The sequence below is a fragment of the Leptosomus discolor genome, chromosome 1, assembly GCF_034619465.1.
Source record: "Leptosomus discolor isolate bLepDis1 chromosome 1, bLepDis1.hap2, whole genome shotgun sequence".
NCBI classification, from domain to species: domain Eukaryota; kingdom Metazoa; phylum Chordata; class Aves; order Leptosomiformes; family Leptosomidae; genus Leptosomus; species Leptosomus discolor.
The window spans coordinates 205,336,618-205,355,853 of record NC_141391.1 but is presented as its reverse complement, the minus strand read 5'-3'; the positions used below and the strand labels follow the sequence as shown (position 1 = coordinate 205,355,853).

Sequence of the window (19,236 nt, the reverse complement as noted above, 5' to 3'; positions counted from 1 at the left end):
AGGGAATTGTAGCTGCTCCTTTTGAAAATAAACATTGATATTTACGATTTAATTCTGCCTGCAAGATAAAAATTATGCTTGAATATTATTAATACATCTGATTATGTTATCTATACCTTGGAAAGGAAAGCAGCAAAGACCTGGGTATGTTTTTTAATCCTCAGCATAAACCTGTATTAACTTGAATGTGAACATATGTTAGAGCAGCCTACAATAACAAAAAATAGCAACATGTCATTATAGAAACCATTTTTAAATCAAAGCCATGACTATTATTATTATTTCCTAAAGGAGTAATCATGGATATGGCACAGCAGCATGTTTCGTGCCTGTTGAAAGATGATGTAATGCCACCTAATGAATTTGGAATGACAAACAACATCCAGAAGATTCATCATTTCCTTGGACAAAGCATGTACCCATAAACACATACATGCACACACACACACAGATATACATACACACAGTTAATTTTATGTTACTTTTAAATTAGCCTGCTTCTCCAGAAGCTTTTCCATTTCTTTCTTATCTATCAACATCAGCTTTTGCTTGGATGAAACATCTTCTTTTATTGCAGCAATTTATGCTTTCCTTTGGATTACTTCTTTGCAGAGCTCATCACAACTTTCTTTCAACTGTTTAATTTTCTTGTCTGCTTCCTTTAAAAATGAAGTAAAAGATCAGATTAATTTTATTTTCCCTTTTACATTTTGCAGGCTTGTGACATTACAGAATCATTAACATTGAATGATGATAACAATTTTTACAAGTTATGAAATACAATTTTTTAGCAGATGTGTGCTTCATCTGTCAATAACCAGCGGAATTTTATTTCCAACAAACCCACATATATTCATCAGGATTTATGACTGCAAATGTACTTTCCATACTCACATCCTAGAACCAAAAACCTCCAGCTATCTTTACATGCATTTGCTGAATTCTTGAGCAAACTTAAGGAAATCCAGATCTTTGCTGAATCAGTTATTCGTTGCTTGCCCTAGAGTTATCAAACCTGAGTGATATAATATACCCTCTCCCACAAAATCTACCTCTTTATTTTTCTATTTATTCCAGATTTTAAATAAACTCTAGAGCTACACACCATGAAAACATTTTCACTGATGTTTTTATATGTTAGCAGACAGAATATAAAGGATGGCTTTTTTCATGTTTTGTACTTACCCTTTGTTTTGGAATTCTTTCATATTCATTTTCCAGAAGCCTTTTTTCTTCTTGCAAACTACAGGACAGTCAAAACAGAGCTAAATATATTAGTAATATAATAAATATTACTATAATATAGTAAACAGTAAAAAAGTGTGGAAGCCCATTTTGTGTTAGACTGTGGTGAATTCTCACCAGGGACGACTGAAGGGTGTACAGATTTGAAGGAAGGTTGTTGACTCGTAACTGGAAGTCCTGAAAGACTGTCAGTTGTACATATGCAGGCTTTTTCTACAGTACACACACCTAAACTTTTGAACCTGATTCTTCTTGGACTTATCACCTCCTGCAGGGATGCATTTACACCTCATTCACCCTTGTCTTTATACCCAAAGAGTGTCTTTATACCAGCAGAGTACAACAGGTCAGATGGCACCCTACACCCACAGTTTCTCCCAACTTCAGGAAAGAAATTTTTAACATGGGACTGAGGCAAAAGGAAAGAGGAGGTGGGTTGGTTATAAATATCCACAAAGGCATCACACATCAAAGAAACTGCAGTTGCTAGTAAGAAACTTTCTTCTTTCTTTGAGAGATTGCTCATGCAGACATTCACACTGCAAACAACTGTAAGTGAAACTCCTCAAATCTGGCCAGGGTCCTGTGAAAAAAAAAAACTTGAAAAGTGACAGGGGTTCTAGACTAAAAGTCAGTGGGGTATAGTAGAAAACTAGATTGAATAGCCATGGTGATCTTAACCTATATCCAAAACTATGTTGCAACTTAATTTCAGGCAGCAAGAGACAGATGCTGAAGGAGGGAAGAAGGAGGAAAAAAATAATAGGAAACCTCTTAAATCTTCTGGATGTATTTTTGGTAACGCTGCCCTGAGAAAGATGAAGGATTGAGTACAAAAATGGACCTGAATCAACAAGCTTATTGGACTGACAATAGAGAGCTTCTTGGTGGTGGACAGGTAAATACTGCCAAATATAAAAAGCTAGCCCTAGTGAAGAAATATGTCAATACATCCCCAGTGCATGAACGGAATAAATTCTACACCTGTAGGAGGTAAATGGGCTACAGCAGTTTGCATGCTGTCACCACCAAAGTGAGCTTAATTAAGTCCTTGTGCTATTGATTTGGAACAAGGAGGCAGGTTCTTGCAATGTAGTTGCAAGATGATGACACCTATGATGACATTTTTGTGTCTCTGGCTATAAAGGAGTAAAGATTGCAGCCGGGGAATGGGTGGAACAAGCAAATCCTCTGTCCCGGATATCCCAGCAAAGAACCAACTTCAGCACTTAAATTTCTGTTTGTAACTCCAGCTGGAGGATGTACTGGTCGGGCCTCCTTGAGACTCAAGGCAGTCTGTTAGAATAAATAACACTGTAAATAAGGGGCTATTAAGATAAGGGGACAGGCTGTCATGAAATAGCTGTGTCCCCTGGAGCTGTAAACTATGGCAAGTGGGTCCTGGGGCAGCCCTGTGTACCCAAAGCAGCTATTGCAGTTGCCTCTGAACGTGGTTGATACAGAAGAGAGACAGATGATTGGTATTTCTTTTTTTTTTTCTCTGAAACTTTTCAGAGGCAGCCTAAGACTTTGCGTGGTCATGGTCCAAGTTTCAGAAGGTGGTGGTCATAGAGAGAGAGGTCAGTCTCCTAGCAGCCAGGCTCATGGAGGATTGTCCCTAGGATCTTGTGCTCAACTCTTTATCAGTGCCAATTTAAGACTCCCTGCCTGCCCCCAGTAAATTGTTTCATATATTTTGGTCCTCCAACAAAAGGAGCAAAGCTTATACCTGGAAGCCTCAGTTGACATCTTTCCAGTCAAGGAAAGAAAACTGTCAAAAAAGAGAATTGGGTTGGTGGTGTTCCAATCAAAAAAAAAAAAAAAAAAGTGAAGGACAAGCTCTGGCTCAGATGAAGAGGAAAGAGAAAATAAAGGCACAGAGAAGATGTTGTTGATTACAGCATGTATATCTATTTGTATGGCCAGAGTTCAAGTATGCCTCTACAGGGACTGGTAAGTCTAAAAACTAATTTGAATGCCAGTGTGTGAACACCCACAGAGTGAACGAGGTAGCAAAAAATATCTTTTAAAGAAAAAAAGTTGAATTTAGATGAGTCTTCCCCAAGAATTGATAAAATGAATTACTAAAAAAGTTCTATAATTTAAGAAATTGCACAGAAGAGTAAAGAAAGACAAAGGAGTATTTTGCAGGTGTATAGTACAAGTACATGTGGGTAGAAGGAAACACCATAAGGTGATTTATTCTTTGCTGCAGTGGGGCTCAGGAACTACTCCTTTTATTTTACACTGTTTAAAGTCAACGAGGGAGAGCACAGGATCAAACTGCATTAAAAACTGAGCTACTTCGATTCTGCGACAGCAGCTTTGGTCTGCTCCTCTGTACTGTGCCCATAAGCTACAACTAAGTATATTGTGTTGGAATGCCACGTGGGTCAAACACAACATTTGCACCTATCAACAGGTTGTTTAAGTTTACAAATATGTTAATAAGGACAATCCATATTCCCAACACTTTTTGGGAGGATTCCTAGTTGAAATCCTTGGGACTGGCATAATCACACTAATTATAATGTACGTCCACTTGGCGCAAATACCCGTAACTGTTTGACTGCCACAAAAACTGATTAAATAAGTCCTGTGCAAACTGATTAAAGAAGTACTGCATTGCTTGTCATCAGGCTGTGCTGTGCCCACTTTAATATCATGCCAGACAATCAAAAGAGCAATCCCAAAAATCAGGAGGGAGAGCGAAGTTGACACTGTTTTTCTTTTGTCACATTCCTCACTCATGAGGACAGATTCCTGTTGAGCCATTCAGGTTTCACAACAAAAACTTTTCCATCCAGCAAAAGTAAAATGATTTGAACACCTCATTTTGTGTGACAAACAAAGGCAACGCTGAATGGCAAGCATCAAGTTACCTTAAGAGCTGGCAGATCAAATACTTCCTCACAAAAAACAGTGAAGGTGTGAAAAGAAAAAGAGGGTAAAAGAAAGAAGTTGAATCTCTCCATTTTGTGCAATGAGTTTGGTTCAGCTGCCTATATCCCAAAGTTAGCCAGGTACCCCTATGCATCCCCAGGCTTCCTTACTGTCAGGGATAAAACCATGGACCTCCAAAGGGCAGGGCATCTGACACCCCAGGTGCCTATTTTAGGAAGAGATAAATTGCTGGTTGAAGACAACGTATTTCTCTGTTGACTCTAAAGAGAGATCAAGATGATTAACTCAGATTAAGAGATTGAATAAGATTCTTCAAAGATTTTAAATTCAGTCTCTGGTTTAATAGTTAAATGGACACAGAAGCTTAATGTAGGGTAAGCAGAGAAAATCTGGTGTTTCCATTTAGCATTTGAATCTTGTAATCTGTGATACATGGACATCAGCCTCATGAGCGCCTATAGAATACTTAGACATCAATCACTACAACAAACAGTAGCTGCAACTGGCATTAGGCTTTTATAACTCCCATTGTTTTATAGCCCTTCTTTGATGAGTGTATTTTTCAACATCATGTGGTTTTTATCTTTATCATTATTGTACTTACAACAACACACATAATGAAAAGATGAAACTCAGTTTAAGCATCAACGCTTGCAAATGTTTCTCACACTGGTTTGCTTAATTTCGTGAAGCTTAATAGCAGTGCCATACATGAAAAGCTATCATGGGTGCAGATGTAGAGTTAAAAAAAAAAAAAGCACACAGAAAATTGGACCATTAATGAAAATACATTCCAGACTTTTCCCTGAGAGATGTCTACAGCTGCAAACTGACACAGAAATAAAAAAATTAAGTCAGCGAGATTAAGAAATGGAGTGGTAGTTGTCAACAGAGTCATTTCAGTTCCTCAGCTCACAAAATATCCAGAATGTTATTATCCTTGTGAATCCCATCAGCAAGAAACCAAACTCCTTCAGCCACTCTGACACATAGCTGGAATTGCTGAGGAATCCACAGGAGGTGCTCAGCACCCCACAACTAAAATCTAGTGGCCACAGGTAGAAGGTATCACAGCCGACAAGTTACCAGCATGAAGTTCCTGTAAGGTTCTTAGCTGTAACTAGTTTGTATGTACCAGAGAATGCAGTCACAAGACTAGTTGATAACAACTTCAACTCTAACTCGATTTATTTTACTTATGGCTTGTAATTCTTTACTAGAAAAACTATGGACAGAAGCTTAACTTTTCACTTTTTAATTATTGAGTGACTAATCCTGAAATAATTACAAGCATTGAAATAATTTTCCATATTCGCAATGCTTCTGCAAGGACAAACTTAGTTTTGCAATCCTGACTTGCATGCAATGGCACATAGTACTCCAGTGAATAACCATTTTGTTACCTGCACAAACGACTGTGAGGGCTGTAGATTTGACCTAGCTTTAAAATAAAATTGTTTTCAAGAATCAGGCACCTTTAACCTCACAAACTCTTGTTATAGATAATTTAATTACAAATCAATTGCTTACTTTTAAATACATGGTTTAGATTATAAATTCATTTAGATTATATATTTATTATTTCTCAATCATAAACTATTGTTATTATTGCCTGACAACGAAAAGCAGCTTTGCTTTATTTTGTCTCACAAACCAGGACTCTAAGCCTCACATGGACATTAAAATGAAAAGTTTCTTCAAGCTAGAAAAAATCTTTGCTCATCACATTGATCCTTTCCTTGTTCTTGTGCTCATCTGATTTTTTTGATCTATATTCTTATTTACTGAGGCTTGTTCGGTCCCAGTTATATGAAGAAACCTCATGGCTCTGAATGCAATTGTACCAGAACTGAATTGGGATCACTATTTTTCGTTTTACTTTATTACACTTGCCTAATAGTTTTTGAGAGGAAGAATACTCCTGGAGTCAGCTCTGGTAGTGGCCCAAACTTTATAATCTCAGTAGAATCCTTCAACTGTTGCTCCCCTCCTGTGCTGAGCACTCAGGCAGACACACTAGCAACGAACCCACCACAATCGCACAGCAGAACAGGAACACAAACTGGAAGAGGAGGCACACTCCTACAGTGGGAGCACACCACATCCATGCGGTCACACTCAGCGTGAGTTCCCCAACAGCTGAAGTGCATCGGAGCTGCTTCGGAATACCTCATGTGTCTACCCAAGCTATGAAAAAAGTCACAAATTTCTGAAAACCTGCTGATACTACAGTGCCAAAAGCAATTTAAATTTACTCTGGGAATGCTGACTGCTCATTGGAACAATAAAGATTTAAAATAGAAGATGAAATATCTCCTTCAGCTGTTGAAAAAGGTATCTGATCTGGAAAAAATTGTTTAGAGAGGTAAGCAAATGGGAAATGAAATATGGAAGAGAACAGAATATTAAGAGATCTTGAGGCAAAAAATAACTTTGCTAATATTGTGGTATATCCATGTGACTCTTCAAGAGAAAAAGTTTACTGTTGTCAGATTTGAATGTGACAGTATGACTGACCCAACTACATGTAGCCAAAAGGGTGCTAAATGTCCTTAGCTATCAGAGAAAGTGAACTGAGGCAGGAAGCAAAGGCAGCAGAGAGTAGAGAGATGCTTCAGAGAAGGAAAGGCTTACAGAAACAGGGAAGCAGAAGATCTGCAGAGGCTCTCTCTCTCTTCCAGCTCAACAGTATTTCTGAGCAGACAAGATCCAAGACTTCTAAGAAAAGCATAAAGCAATAGATAAGAGACGCAGATATTCCCTTCAAAAGCTTTTCTCCTCCATGTTCCCCTCCTGCTATACATAACAAGATAAATAAGTAATATATTTGTTTTCAGACTAAACAGCCATTAGTCATAATTCCCAAAGAGAAGTTTACTTCTAAGTGCCAAGCACAGCTGGGACTGTGTTAACACAGTTGGACAACATAGGAGAGAAACTGTGCTCCAGAGAAATCAAGGGCCAAGAGAGGCTGGACCATGAGTTTCTGTCCTTCTGAGAAATGAAGGAAACCAAGCAGTCACCTGACAGCAAACTTACAATATTTTGATGCAGCTTCCCCTCATGACACCACCCATGCATACAGATATTTCAGAAGACATTGCTTTGTTATTTGTATAACTCCATCAGGCATATAGATCTTCATTTTACATCGGTGTTACTATTAGGTCACCTGCTACTCCCAACTCTATTCTGGACATTGGTTTTCACTGTCTTTCACAGGCATCACACCCGTCCCTTCTTCACAAACATGTATTCATGTCCATTATCTGTTTTTCTTCATAGCTCATTTCTCATTTCCCCACCACATTCACTCATGCATTCCCCGCACAGATATATGCCAGTCCTGTTCATTCTACACCATGCCAACATTAAAACCCCTGTCCTTTCTGGAAAGCAGTATCTTCTCTCATGATAACCAAATCCACACATAACCAAGGCACATCCTCCTCACTCCACACCCACAACACACATAAGACCCAATGTTACCAGCAGGCATGAAACAGATTCCAAACAAGGAAAAATTAAGTAATCTGTAGCTCTTCAGTTTAGAAAACTGACAAATTAAGGGAGGGGGCAGGAGATCTACCAAACCGTCCTGCAGCAGTGAAAATGAAGAGAGGATCAGATGTTCACTGTCTCATCCAATACAAGAACTACATGGCATGAAATGAAACTGCTAGGAGTCAGGTTCAAACTAGAAAGGAGGTGGTAGTTCTTGTGTAGTTAATCTGTGGAACTTGTTGCCTAGGATGTTGCAACGCCAGAAGTTTATACAGTTGAGGAGGAGACAGGAGGAGGTCAAGGGGGAGGGGTCAGCTGAGGATTCCTAATTACAGAGGACTGTATTTGGCTCATGAAATCCCTGCATCACAAATAGCTGGGGGTTGCACTTTTAGTTGCCGTTAGATACTGCGCCATACAGACCTCTGGTCAGACTGTACAGCTGGTTTTGATCTCATGCAATACATAAGACCAAACAGAGGAAGTTTCTTATTAAAGTGAAAGAATATTTTTCACAGTATGACTGACCGAAAAGGTATATTTTTAATCTGTAATATAGGTTATTCAACTCATATATAAAAATTAATGCAGTAAATGTGCAAGGGTAATTGAAACAATACCTGCATTTTGCATAGGACAGAAACCTCCTTTTGACTAGAGGTGGAAAATAGAGTATGAGTAAATATCCCCTGAACATATAAAACCCCATTATTTTTTGGAAAAGTGATGCAAAATCAGTGAAAAATGTTCATAAGATATGAGGAAAAATGGGTAAAAAGCATGATATTTTGAAGAGCTCATTTCTGGACTGCTTAGAAATTGCAATAAATTCTGTATTTAATACTTGTTTCAGGAAACTTCATGTTGCTTAGTTATCTCATAGCAAATAATTTTTTCCAGATGCTTTCTATGTTTCTTTACTTCTCCCACTCCCGATTTGCTTCTTTCTCAAGTTTCTTTCTCTCTTAGAGCAAACATTTGGCTCTAAAAAAAAATTTCAAGAAAGAACTGCCAGAAAAATCTGCTCTGTGCAGTTTGTACAGTGCCCCTGCTCTCCTCGTAGAAAAATAGTTTTAACTGCTGAGCTGCTGACGGATTTTTTTTTGTATTTATATGCACCACCTACACTACAGCTTGATTGAAGAAGGGTAAAAAAAATCCACAAAACGAAAATATTAATTCATCTCCATAGGTACGTATTTTAAAAAATGCAATAGTACTGTTTATAAGTTTACTACAAAAGCTTCAAGTGCAACACACTCATACATGCAGATAATTAAAGTATATACAATATCAAGCTTACCCTGTACTTTTTTCCTTTTATAGAAATGTCAAGTAGTCACTTCTTTCACAGCAAATTTCTCATTTTTTCCGACAAGAGTATATACAGTATTTCTCCTCCTTTAAATACTTGAATAGAAAAATGAATACACTGTGCTTCTGATGTTAAAAATAGCATTAGGTCTACTTACGATGTTGTTTCCATAAAATCCCACTCAGCAGGGCTCGGAGACACTTCAATCATTTGTATTAAAGGTGTCCTCGACTAGAACTGTTCCTGTTAATTTTGCCTATCTAAACATTAACCATGCAATGTAGTAAATTTAAAACAGCATTTCAAAGGACACCGTAGCATGTTCTAAAATTAAAATTATCTACAAATCTCACACCAGGGTAATTTTATTCATCACTGAAATGTTGCTGTTACTAGGGAAAGTTTGTGGCAATTTTTTTAACAATTGTATTCTATGTTATTATCTTTCTAGAAAAGCTATGATAAAATTGTAAGCGTTTGACCACTATCACCTACCATTCCATCTTGAACTGGATTTCATACTCTCTTTCTTTAATAGCATTGTATTCATTTTGGCAACTAAGAAGTTGTTGCCTTATTCGGGAAACTTCACTGGAGGATTCTTCAGGGAACTGTTCTGCTTTTTCCAGTTCATATTGTTGCTGTTCCAGTTCTACACTAAGACGTTTGGCTTCCTGCAACAGCTGGATCTCAGATTCCTGTAAACTACATGAAACAGAAAAATTTAGAACTAAGCAATGCGAAGTATAAGCTTTGTATTTACACTTCTTTACCTACCTATAATATTTAATTCAAGGTTTTCAAGATGAGATGGGATTAAGTCCTGAATAATCTGGACTGACCTCCTAGTTGACCCTGCCTTGAACAGGAGGTTTGACCAGAGACCTCCTGAGGTCTGTCTGAACCTGGATTATCCTATGATGCCATGAGAGCAGTGGAATCTGATGTGAGGGTCTTTTTCTACGTACTTAGAGTTGGAGTGGGATTCATCTCACCTAATTTTAACCAGATTAGTTAGTCTAATTTATATGTCTATTACCTCCTACAACCAGTGAAGAGACAGGGAATCTGTTTTATCCTAAGAAGTCTATAGGCTGTATCTGAATCAGCGTGGGGACCCATAACAGGGACGTATTCACCAGGACAAGGCATAGTCTGGGCCATGTGACACCTTTAAGTCCTTAGTAAACTCCGGGACACATACCCAGTGCTGAATCACTATTGCTGTGGTGTTACCAGTATCTGAAGTAACTCATTTAATGATACACAAGCTGCAAAGGCACTTGTGGGCTTCTGTGGAAGTTTGTTATAAGGCTTGTAGACACGATCCGTTACCTGACCTGACTTGTATCACCGAAGGCTAGCTTCACAGAAACAACAAACTGTAACATTCTGTCAACGGCAGCAGACTGGTATTCATGATACGCTTCGAAACCTATGTGGTGATAGCTGAATAACAGATCTTAAAGGCTGTCAGTAAAATACATTGATTATTACGGAAAAGTCTTAAAGGGAACTACAGTATGAAAATTCATATACAATGCACAACATATAAACCTATTACTTACGCTATAGAAATCATTGTGTGTACCTTATACTACATTGTAACTTTTGTGTAATGGTATACTAAAATTAGTCACACATGATGTGGAAGAATAAAGAACTCTATCACTTGCCTTTTATTAATTAAAAATATAATGCAATTTAATATTTTTTAAAGCAAAGGAATTCAGAGTCTCCTATATTGAGGAACTCTACACATAGATTTTAGCTCAAAGATGACATTTATGGCTCAGCAACAAAACCAAAATTGCGTATCACACTGAAGAATAGAGTTGAGATGGTAACTACAAAAATATAAAATATACAACTGACTGTACTGCACAAACATAGCTGAAATAATACGGCAGAAAAAGTTTTGTTTCTACTTAGATAACCACTTCCTTTTTTAAACCAGAAAATAAGAAAACCACAGACTTCAACAGGAAACAAGAGTGTGCCTTTTATCACGAACAAAAAGTTTCATGTGTGATGTATTTACATAGTAACTTTTTAAGGGAAAAATAAATTGTCTGATTGACACAAGATCCTATGCAATATTTAGAGCTTTTTTATGTCCAACAGAATTAATGCTGTTTTAGGATAAAATATAATTGGTTGCAGTAATACACATTCATTTCAAACATAATTCTTACATAAAACATAAATATTACCTAAAATTACATAAACACATAAGTTCTTCCATAAAAACAGAATTCTTAATACTGATTATTTCAAGATAATAAAAAAAAAAAAAAAGAAACAAGAATTGAGCGTTGAATCTAGACCGGATCTCACTTACTACAGTTGCCAACAGTATTTTTTCATGTGAAGATTTAAACTTAATTGAAGACAATGAAGAAATAGCTGGATGTCTACACAGTGTACACATCTAGAAACATAGGAGTGCAAAAGCAGGCTTGCCAAGTCTGATGTGGCAACTTTTGAGTTATTAATTTAACAGAGGCTTAAGAACAAGATTCCTGAACTGTCAATGAACTATCATTATTACCCGACTTTCTTACAGGTTGGTGTATCAGCATATTCATGTTAGGTTCCTAAATTGAGATAATAAAAATTTACAGTTGGGATTGTGTGACTAAATGGGTTTTCAGGTGCCAAATATGAGCTGAGGTACATCAGTTTTAGGTGCAGCCTCACTGCAAAGTGGATGGATGAGATGGCACCAGAACGGGGTGACAGCCTGTTCCCAGAATTTCAGCTGTGCAGCAAACAAATTCAAAAGCACATAACATTTTGAAGAAATGCATCGAAGATGTGATCTGCCAGGTGACATCTTTCAGCTTTTCAGAATGCCAAATTGTGCAAAACTGAAACCAAGAAATAAAGGACTATTTACCACTAAACAAAGGACCACACTATACACTTACAACTCTGTGTACTCTAGCAACAGCCTTGGAAATTATCTGCATACCAACTAGTTGCATTCATCATATTAGACAAATTTGTATTGTTTATTGCAACCATTTGGCATAGCTGTCACAGGGATCTATGCTGCTTAAGATGCATTAAGACTTTCTCCTTGAGGTTTTTGCATGCGACTAAAGGGAAGACGAACACACACAGCTTGAAGACCTCATCCAGTGTCACTTGCTTCCACACAGCATTGTAACAGCACTGGGACAGATGCGGAATAATCAGGAAAAAAGATTAAATTCAACTGTAATAAGTAAAAAATAATTAAAAAGCGGTATTGATTCCATGAATGGTTCATTGCAGGAAAAGAGTATAACACATACTGAACCCGTCATCAGGACTCTCTTTGTAGCCAATGGAGAAAACAGACACAGATGTCCATATAAGGAGGAAGTGTGTGGTCCCTACTTCTTTCTATTGACTCATAAGGGACTCTAAATACCTAGTTCAGATGTGCATGTCTACTGATGTTAACATCTGGATAACTGCATCCTACTTTTGATGTCTGAAGAGTCCTTATAATATACTGGAGATTATGATAGATTTTTGTAATTGGTTTCCCTTGCTTTCTTTTAGCAGTAAGGGAAATTTATCCGTGTGAATTAGTACTCATTCACGTGTTGGTGTTTTGCTTTGACACGTGACTACGTGTAACTAAAGAATGTGACATGATTCTCTCCAACCAACATTCTTACAGAAGTATGGCAATTTCATACTCCTACCAGAACTACGGAAAGAATGAGAGATGTAATCTACCATCTGACACGTTCACGCTTTTGGTGCATGGTGTTTGCGGTAGTTTTACGTGTGACAAAAGACAGCTGAGTCCTGGTTTTGCTTTAGGCCATATTCCACTTATTATACATACAAAGGAACTGTCTTTACATAAAAGAATGTTCTATATAAAAGAATGCTATATAAATATATAAAATAAAATATGTAGTAATATGCTTGTAATTTTTCCAACCAAAGACTGGTTTCAAACTAACACTGGCTAAAAGTCAATCGAGTTCAGCAGCTACTGGTTTTCTACTTCAGCTCAGTGAACACTGGTGTGGTAGAAACTGTCTGAATCAACTAATCCAAAACCCACATAATGTGTTGAGTTCTGAGCATTAAGAAAATGCTTCTTCCATTTTCTAGGGAGTTGAACTGGTTTAAGAGTGCTGTTTTTAATTTTGCTTTGTAAAAATATTTGCTACTCAGTAATCTGAATAAAGTCAGATGATGTTTCACAGAGCCAGGGCCATACCCTAATACCCCATTTTATCAAGATGAAACTAGAAGACTCAGCTAACCTCAAGAAAAACTGCACTTTCAGGATTTTGGGAACTTCTTTTCAAATTACTTTACATTACTTAGAACTCGTCACTATTCAGATTGCCAGGAGGCACACAAAATCCCAACATAACCCAAGTAAGCACTTATGACTTGAATTAGTTTTACAGTCCTTAAACTAGGCCTTAGCTTCAGTGACAGAACAGCCATAGTTTTCTTATAAGCAGAGTTGCCATAAAGGTTTTCATGTGGACTGTCAGGGAAATTGGGCTAAAAAGTTATTAGTATGGTGGATATTATAGTACATAGTACAGAAATATAACTGGAATAGCGTGATGCTGATTTTACTGATAATTGTGGGTATACCATAAGTAACACCAAAATTATTAGCCACAAATGCTAATGTACTATTGCAATATTTGCCATAGGACTTCTCTGTTCTGTGACTCACTGTTCACCTAGTACAACTGTAGTATTGCATCCCACTTTGTCCTTCCCTCTATCCTTCCACTCACACATGCCCTGCTCAAGCCTGGAATCGGGCTCTGAACACGATATCTTCTCTTCTCTCTCCTCCAGCAAGTACCAGAGCAGGGCAGACTCACAACTACTACACCTGATTTCTGAGTTTCATTTATACTTTGAAGCTTAAGGTTCTAATCTTTAAATTTATTAGCAGTGCTATCTAATAGGACTGTCGATATCCTCAGAGGGTAAAATTCACACCTATTTAGATGTGACAGAGTCTCATTTTCCTTCTTAGAATCAAGCCTTTAACTTCTTCAGTTGCTCTCTATGACTTTAGCTCAGCAGGTCAGAGTCTCTTCATATGTTATAATTCTGGGTACATGACCTTCAAATACATATTTCTTTTAAACTTGTCTGTTGCAGTTTGTGCTTCCCTTCATTGCCATTATTATTATGTCTGCATTAAAAACAAACACGTTCGAACAAGTATTTAAATGTCCCAAATTACATTGAAAGTTCCTATTAAATAACATTGTTTTTCAACCTTGTGTTCTTGCTTCCTGTTTATGAACAATCAACTGTAAGAAAGCCTTAAATGATCATTAGGCCTCAGCAAGAGCAGCAAATTACTTTAAATATGTAATGCTTTGACTACTTAAACAAAGTCTAAAACAGGAGTATTATACCTTATCACAGTCTTATGCAGCAGGGTGTACTTTCCCTTCAGCTCAGCTACTCTGGTGCCTGTGATTTTTCCAGCAGAAAATAGCTATGGAAGGGAAACAGACAGTTATGAAACCTCCTAAGCAGTATTTTCATTCTGTTGCAACTTTTTGTAACTATAATTGGCAGCCTTTTAGTTTGTGCAGTCTTTGGTAACATACCACATCAAATATCCAGATGAAAAAATGTTTATTTACATAATAACTCAAAGCATAAATATAAGAATATAAAGAATGTGTCTGTCAAAACTACAGTGCTACAGCCACCATTTCTTCTCTGATTGTCCATCTGTATTACATTTCATGACAATTCTGTCTTGACTTAGAACTCAAGCTCCAAGTCACTCGTTTTCCACATTGCTTAACTGGTTCAGTTTCGGTATATACCAGCTGGCCTGCACAGGTGAAACTGATGCTTAGTGTCTCCAGAGGCAAAATGGTTGTCAAAACCAAGGAGCTGGGCTCAAGCCAGATCATCCCCAGGTCACAGAACACATTGATACTCTTAGTCACATGGTTTAGTTTTAGGTAGTCCTGCAAGGAGCAGGGAGTTGGACTTGATGATCCTTATGGGTCCCTTCCACCTTGATATATTCTATGCCTTCAGCAAACACCAAGATCAATCCACTCCACATATTTAGTACTGCAAAACCTGTATGTATGTGATGCAGCATACCCATCTCTTAAGTGATTCCTCAGATGTCTTGAGGGCAGTAATTTAGGCCAATGAGCCAGTCCTTCTTAATATAAATAGGAAATAAGAGTAGGAGCCAAATTTTGCCACTGGGAAATATCAAAGCAGCAATACAATAGTTATCTCCTGGGATATTTCTCTAGAAAACCTTGTCTCCCCCTTCCTTTGGTTACAGGTAAGGAGAACTATGTTAAATCTAGATTAAAAAAATGTAAGGTGATCTGGCCCTGTAAAATTCCATAGCTAGCCTTTTGGGGCAGCAAGTCAAATCTGCAACTTCTGTGGGAACCTGTCAAGAAATGTGGTTGTGCAGATCTCCTGAAAAAAAGAAAGGAAGTTACTATAGCACCAGGAAAATTCCAGAAGCCATACTTCAACACTTATGTTTGACAAGGCCTCCAGGGAAAGGCATTTTACTAAGCTGAACTAAGGGCCATTTAAGAGATTTGCATGTGGGCTATTCTGTAGATGTCCCTTTCTTGAATATCCAAGGCATCCAGAACCAGTCCTATGGTCAAGAAGCAGAACCCAAGTTAATATGCCAAAGGAAGTATACATTTTGTTGATAGCTGTTTGATTTATGTATTTTTTTAAGATCTACTGCAAAATATTTCATGGTAGCAGACAATCTTTGCTGCCTGAGGCCCTGAGAAAAGGAAAGGAGGTCTGTCTTTCATTTGTTTCCATAAGATTAAAGATAAGCAGCTCTCAAATATTTATTTTGGCATCCTCTATGATCCAAAGATACTGTTCACTTAAGTTCACAATACTAACTAGCCCTTCTGTGAGAAACAAAACATTTCCTTATCTCAGCCTATTTATTTCTTAGCTTCATATTTAGGTAGAGTTGTCCTATTTGGGTGATACCTCACTAATGCGCTTTCTCCATGCTCCTCTGACCTATACCTGCGAGTACCAGTTTTTCTTACTGCTTAGCTTCTCACTGCAGACCTATGCCATGTTTGACAATGTTTTTGCAGAGATAAACTTGTCCTTGAGGCTATGTCTTCTCCTTTATATCCATAAGCTTTTTACACCTTCTACACTTAATTTCTTCATTCAGTTCAGAGCTAAGATCTTTATTCCAATAAGGCTGGTCCTATACAATGTGAAGAGACATAGCTCTGAGGACCACATAACAGACTGTATGGATAGCATACCAGCATGTCAAAGGGAGTGAGACTTCTGTGAAAAGTATCATCGCCAGATAGTTCCCATTACCCAACTTTATTTGGAGAGCCATCAGAGAGCCAGCGTTGGGCTACCCTGACCCTAGATTTATTATTGAAGCCCAGCACAGTGTTTTCTCCAAGATTCTTAGGAAGGCAGAAGGGAAAGGGACAACAACGTTAGAGGAAGAAATAGTCAGTTGTGGAAGAAGGGAGGAAAAGCATGAGCCTACCGTAGAAAAATTGTATTATTTGTGGTGATAAAACCAGAAGAGGGATGATGCCCAATATACAGATAGATACTGCCTTCAAGGCTGCCTTTCCCACCTACGTGATAGTGGGTGATGTGTAAATGAAGTGAACCTCAGAAGCTATGTTAGCTGAATCAATGGATGCTCCCAGAAATTCACTGAATGCCTAGAACAGGGCTAGCAACTGTTTTCCTTACACATTTCTATCATGCTGATAAGACAGTAAGTTTCCTGTCCCTGAATACATCACCTGTTGATAATAAAACTTAAGAGATAGGACTGGAATGACAGTAAGTATCCACTTGGACCTGGAACTATGGTTGTCCACAGTCAGCAGAAAATCAGTAACAGCCTTTTGCAAAACATACTGAAAATAGGTAGAGGTCACCTTCTTTTAGAGCCACTACTCAGTGGACAGTGTAAAGGATAGAGTCGGTCTTTCTTGCCATCAGGTGGGCTGAGAAGTAAACAGTTTTCCAACTGGGATGACTTTGTTTTCTACTAATATCTAGAATGGAACTAGACCCAAGAAATTGATTGTCCTTCCATCTTCTGAAAAGGCTGCTCACAGTCCTGAAGCAAACTGCCTCTTGTGTGCCATGGACATCCTCCAGCTCTATGGCAAATTACAGTAACTATTATAACAACTTTTCCTGTGCAGTTTCAACTTAGAATATTGTACACTTTATTTCATTGCACAGAAACAAGAACATTTGGCCTTCTTGGGTTGTAATCACAGACCTTGCCTATCCCCTGTCCATGGAGATACACTTCTGCCTCTGACGTTCCATTCCAGATCACCTCCTCACATATCTTTCACAGATTTTTGTTTACATGAACAAATATCTTATGGTGAAGAACAATATTAGCTACTAAGTTGCCCTTTAGCAATCAAAATGTCATTTGGAAATCTTTAATCTAAGGGCAACAACTGGATTATCTTGATTTTGTAAAAATGTTTGTGCCTATTATATCCACCAGTTGCTAAATAAAATTTATACTATGTTCATAATATCCATTATAAAAGGCATGTACAGTAGTTATCACAACCGCATTTTAAAATGCAGCACAAGTTAAAAAAAAAAAAACAAACTACTTGAAATGGATTAAGTGAATACTCACTTCTCTCATGTTTTTCAATTTATCCAGAATAAATTTGATTTTGCAGGCAGATTACAAATATCCATGACAGAAGGTTGTGTGGAAGGAGATGTCTTGTACAAGGTACCTAACACCTCGGACTTTCAGAAGATAAATGCTTGCCAGAGAGCATTAAAGTCTCATATAAAGGTCAGTATTAAAATCCCCAGATTCCTGTGAAATCTAGTGCCAAGGGTCTTGCAAAGGTTACTCAAAAAACCCCATAAATCTCAAAATGGTCTATCTTGCACATGTGACACAAGATTACGCTGATTAATTCGATTAATTCCTAATAATAGCAACATGGAAATTCAATGTAAAAAATAGAAAATACTCCTAACATTTTTATTATTTGTAAAAATGCTTGAGTTTAAACAATATATGTTTGAATAAACTCTGGGTTAATTCAAAAAACATAATTAATATTTTGACAGCAGTGACTGTAATGAGTATGAGACCTTCCAGATTTCAACCTTAGGGAAGTAAGCTTGCAAGTTAGTTCAAAAAAAGTCAAGAACACACAAATAAAACAAGTAATGATAAGAAAGCCAACAGTATTTATATATATATATATGCACCTCCCCACAAACTTAACATTTCTAAATGAAGGTTTATGATTAATTTCTTCTGGTCTGTTGGATCTGTATTAGCCATGTTTCTACGAAAAAAAGGAGCTGTTTACAAGACTAATATCCCAAGTCTGAAAAAAGAAGTTATATTTCACACCTACCCCTTCCCCCCAAGATGCCCTCATAGTTCATTTTATTGCTTGGAAGCTCTCACATTGCTGGGATAAGTAAAATGGTAGTTCTCCTTAGTTCAACTAATTATGTTGCTACACTGAAAAGGAAAAGAACGAATGAAAAGGTGGAGTAGTGAGGTGAAAAAACAGTTTGTGAATGGCAACAGAGAATGTCTTTTTTCAGTTCTGTGTTAACCATAATGCCCTGGGAAGAACTGACAACATTTTGTTATACTGGTGATCTCAACTCTGGAGTTTGGAACATGATCGGGTAAATATTCTTAAACTGTTGAGCCTTTCAGTCCCTTTCCACATCAGTTGTACTCAACTGTATTTTGCTTTTTTCAAGCATTTCTTTCTTGTTATACAATGACCTTGGACCCCATACATTTATAAACACACTCAAAATTGATCGGTCATCCGGATAAAATAAAATAAATTTTCCTTATCTAAAGAGAGAATTATTGGAAAGTTGGATGAAGATTTGGCTGTTAACAAATAGTTGCCTGGCAGCTTTCTGCTTTCCTTTCCTTATACTCCCATAAATGTAATTACATTAAGAGTATGGAAATATGTATCTTATTGCTGGATCTACTTGTATCTTTTCCTTTTAGTTTAAATTTTCTGTTATGATTATTTTATTCAATTAAGTTACCCTTTCTTTTACTTTACACTCATCTTTGACTGATGAACATGAGTGTAATTTTCTGTTATGTTTTTTCATGTTGCCTCACTATTTGAAGCTTGGGTTTTCTACCAGAAAAACAAAACAATTAAAAAACCCAAATGACAAACCCAAATCCAAGTTTCAAAACAAATTTTTTCCTT

The 19,236-nt window shown here is 37.3% G+C and overlaps 1 protein-coding gene across 1 annotated transcript in view; it reads right to left on the bottom strand.

The window, feature by feature from the left end:
• CCDC146 (coiled-coil domain containing 146) overlaps positions 1 to 19,236 on the bottom strand; it is a 66,053-nt gene that overhangs the window by 23,453 nt on the left and 23,364 nt on the right. Inside the window, 4 exon segments of the mRNA XM_086462424.1 lie at positions 483 to 652; positions 1,182 to 1,243; positions 9,464 to 9,673; positions 14,377 to 14,459. Of these exon segments, the coding sequence (XP_086318550.1) occupies positions 483 to 652; positions 1,182 to 1,243; positions 9,464 to 9,673; positions 14,377 to 14,459 (525 nt within the window).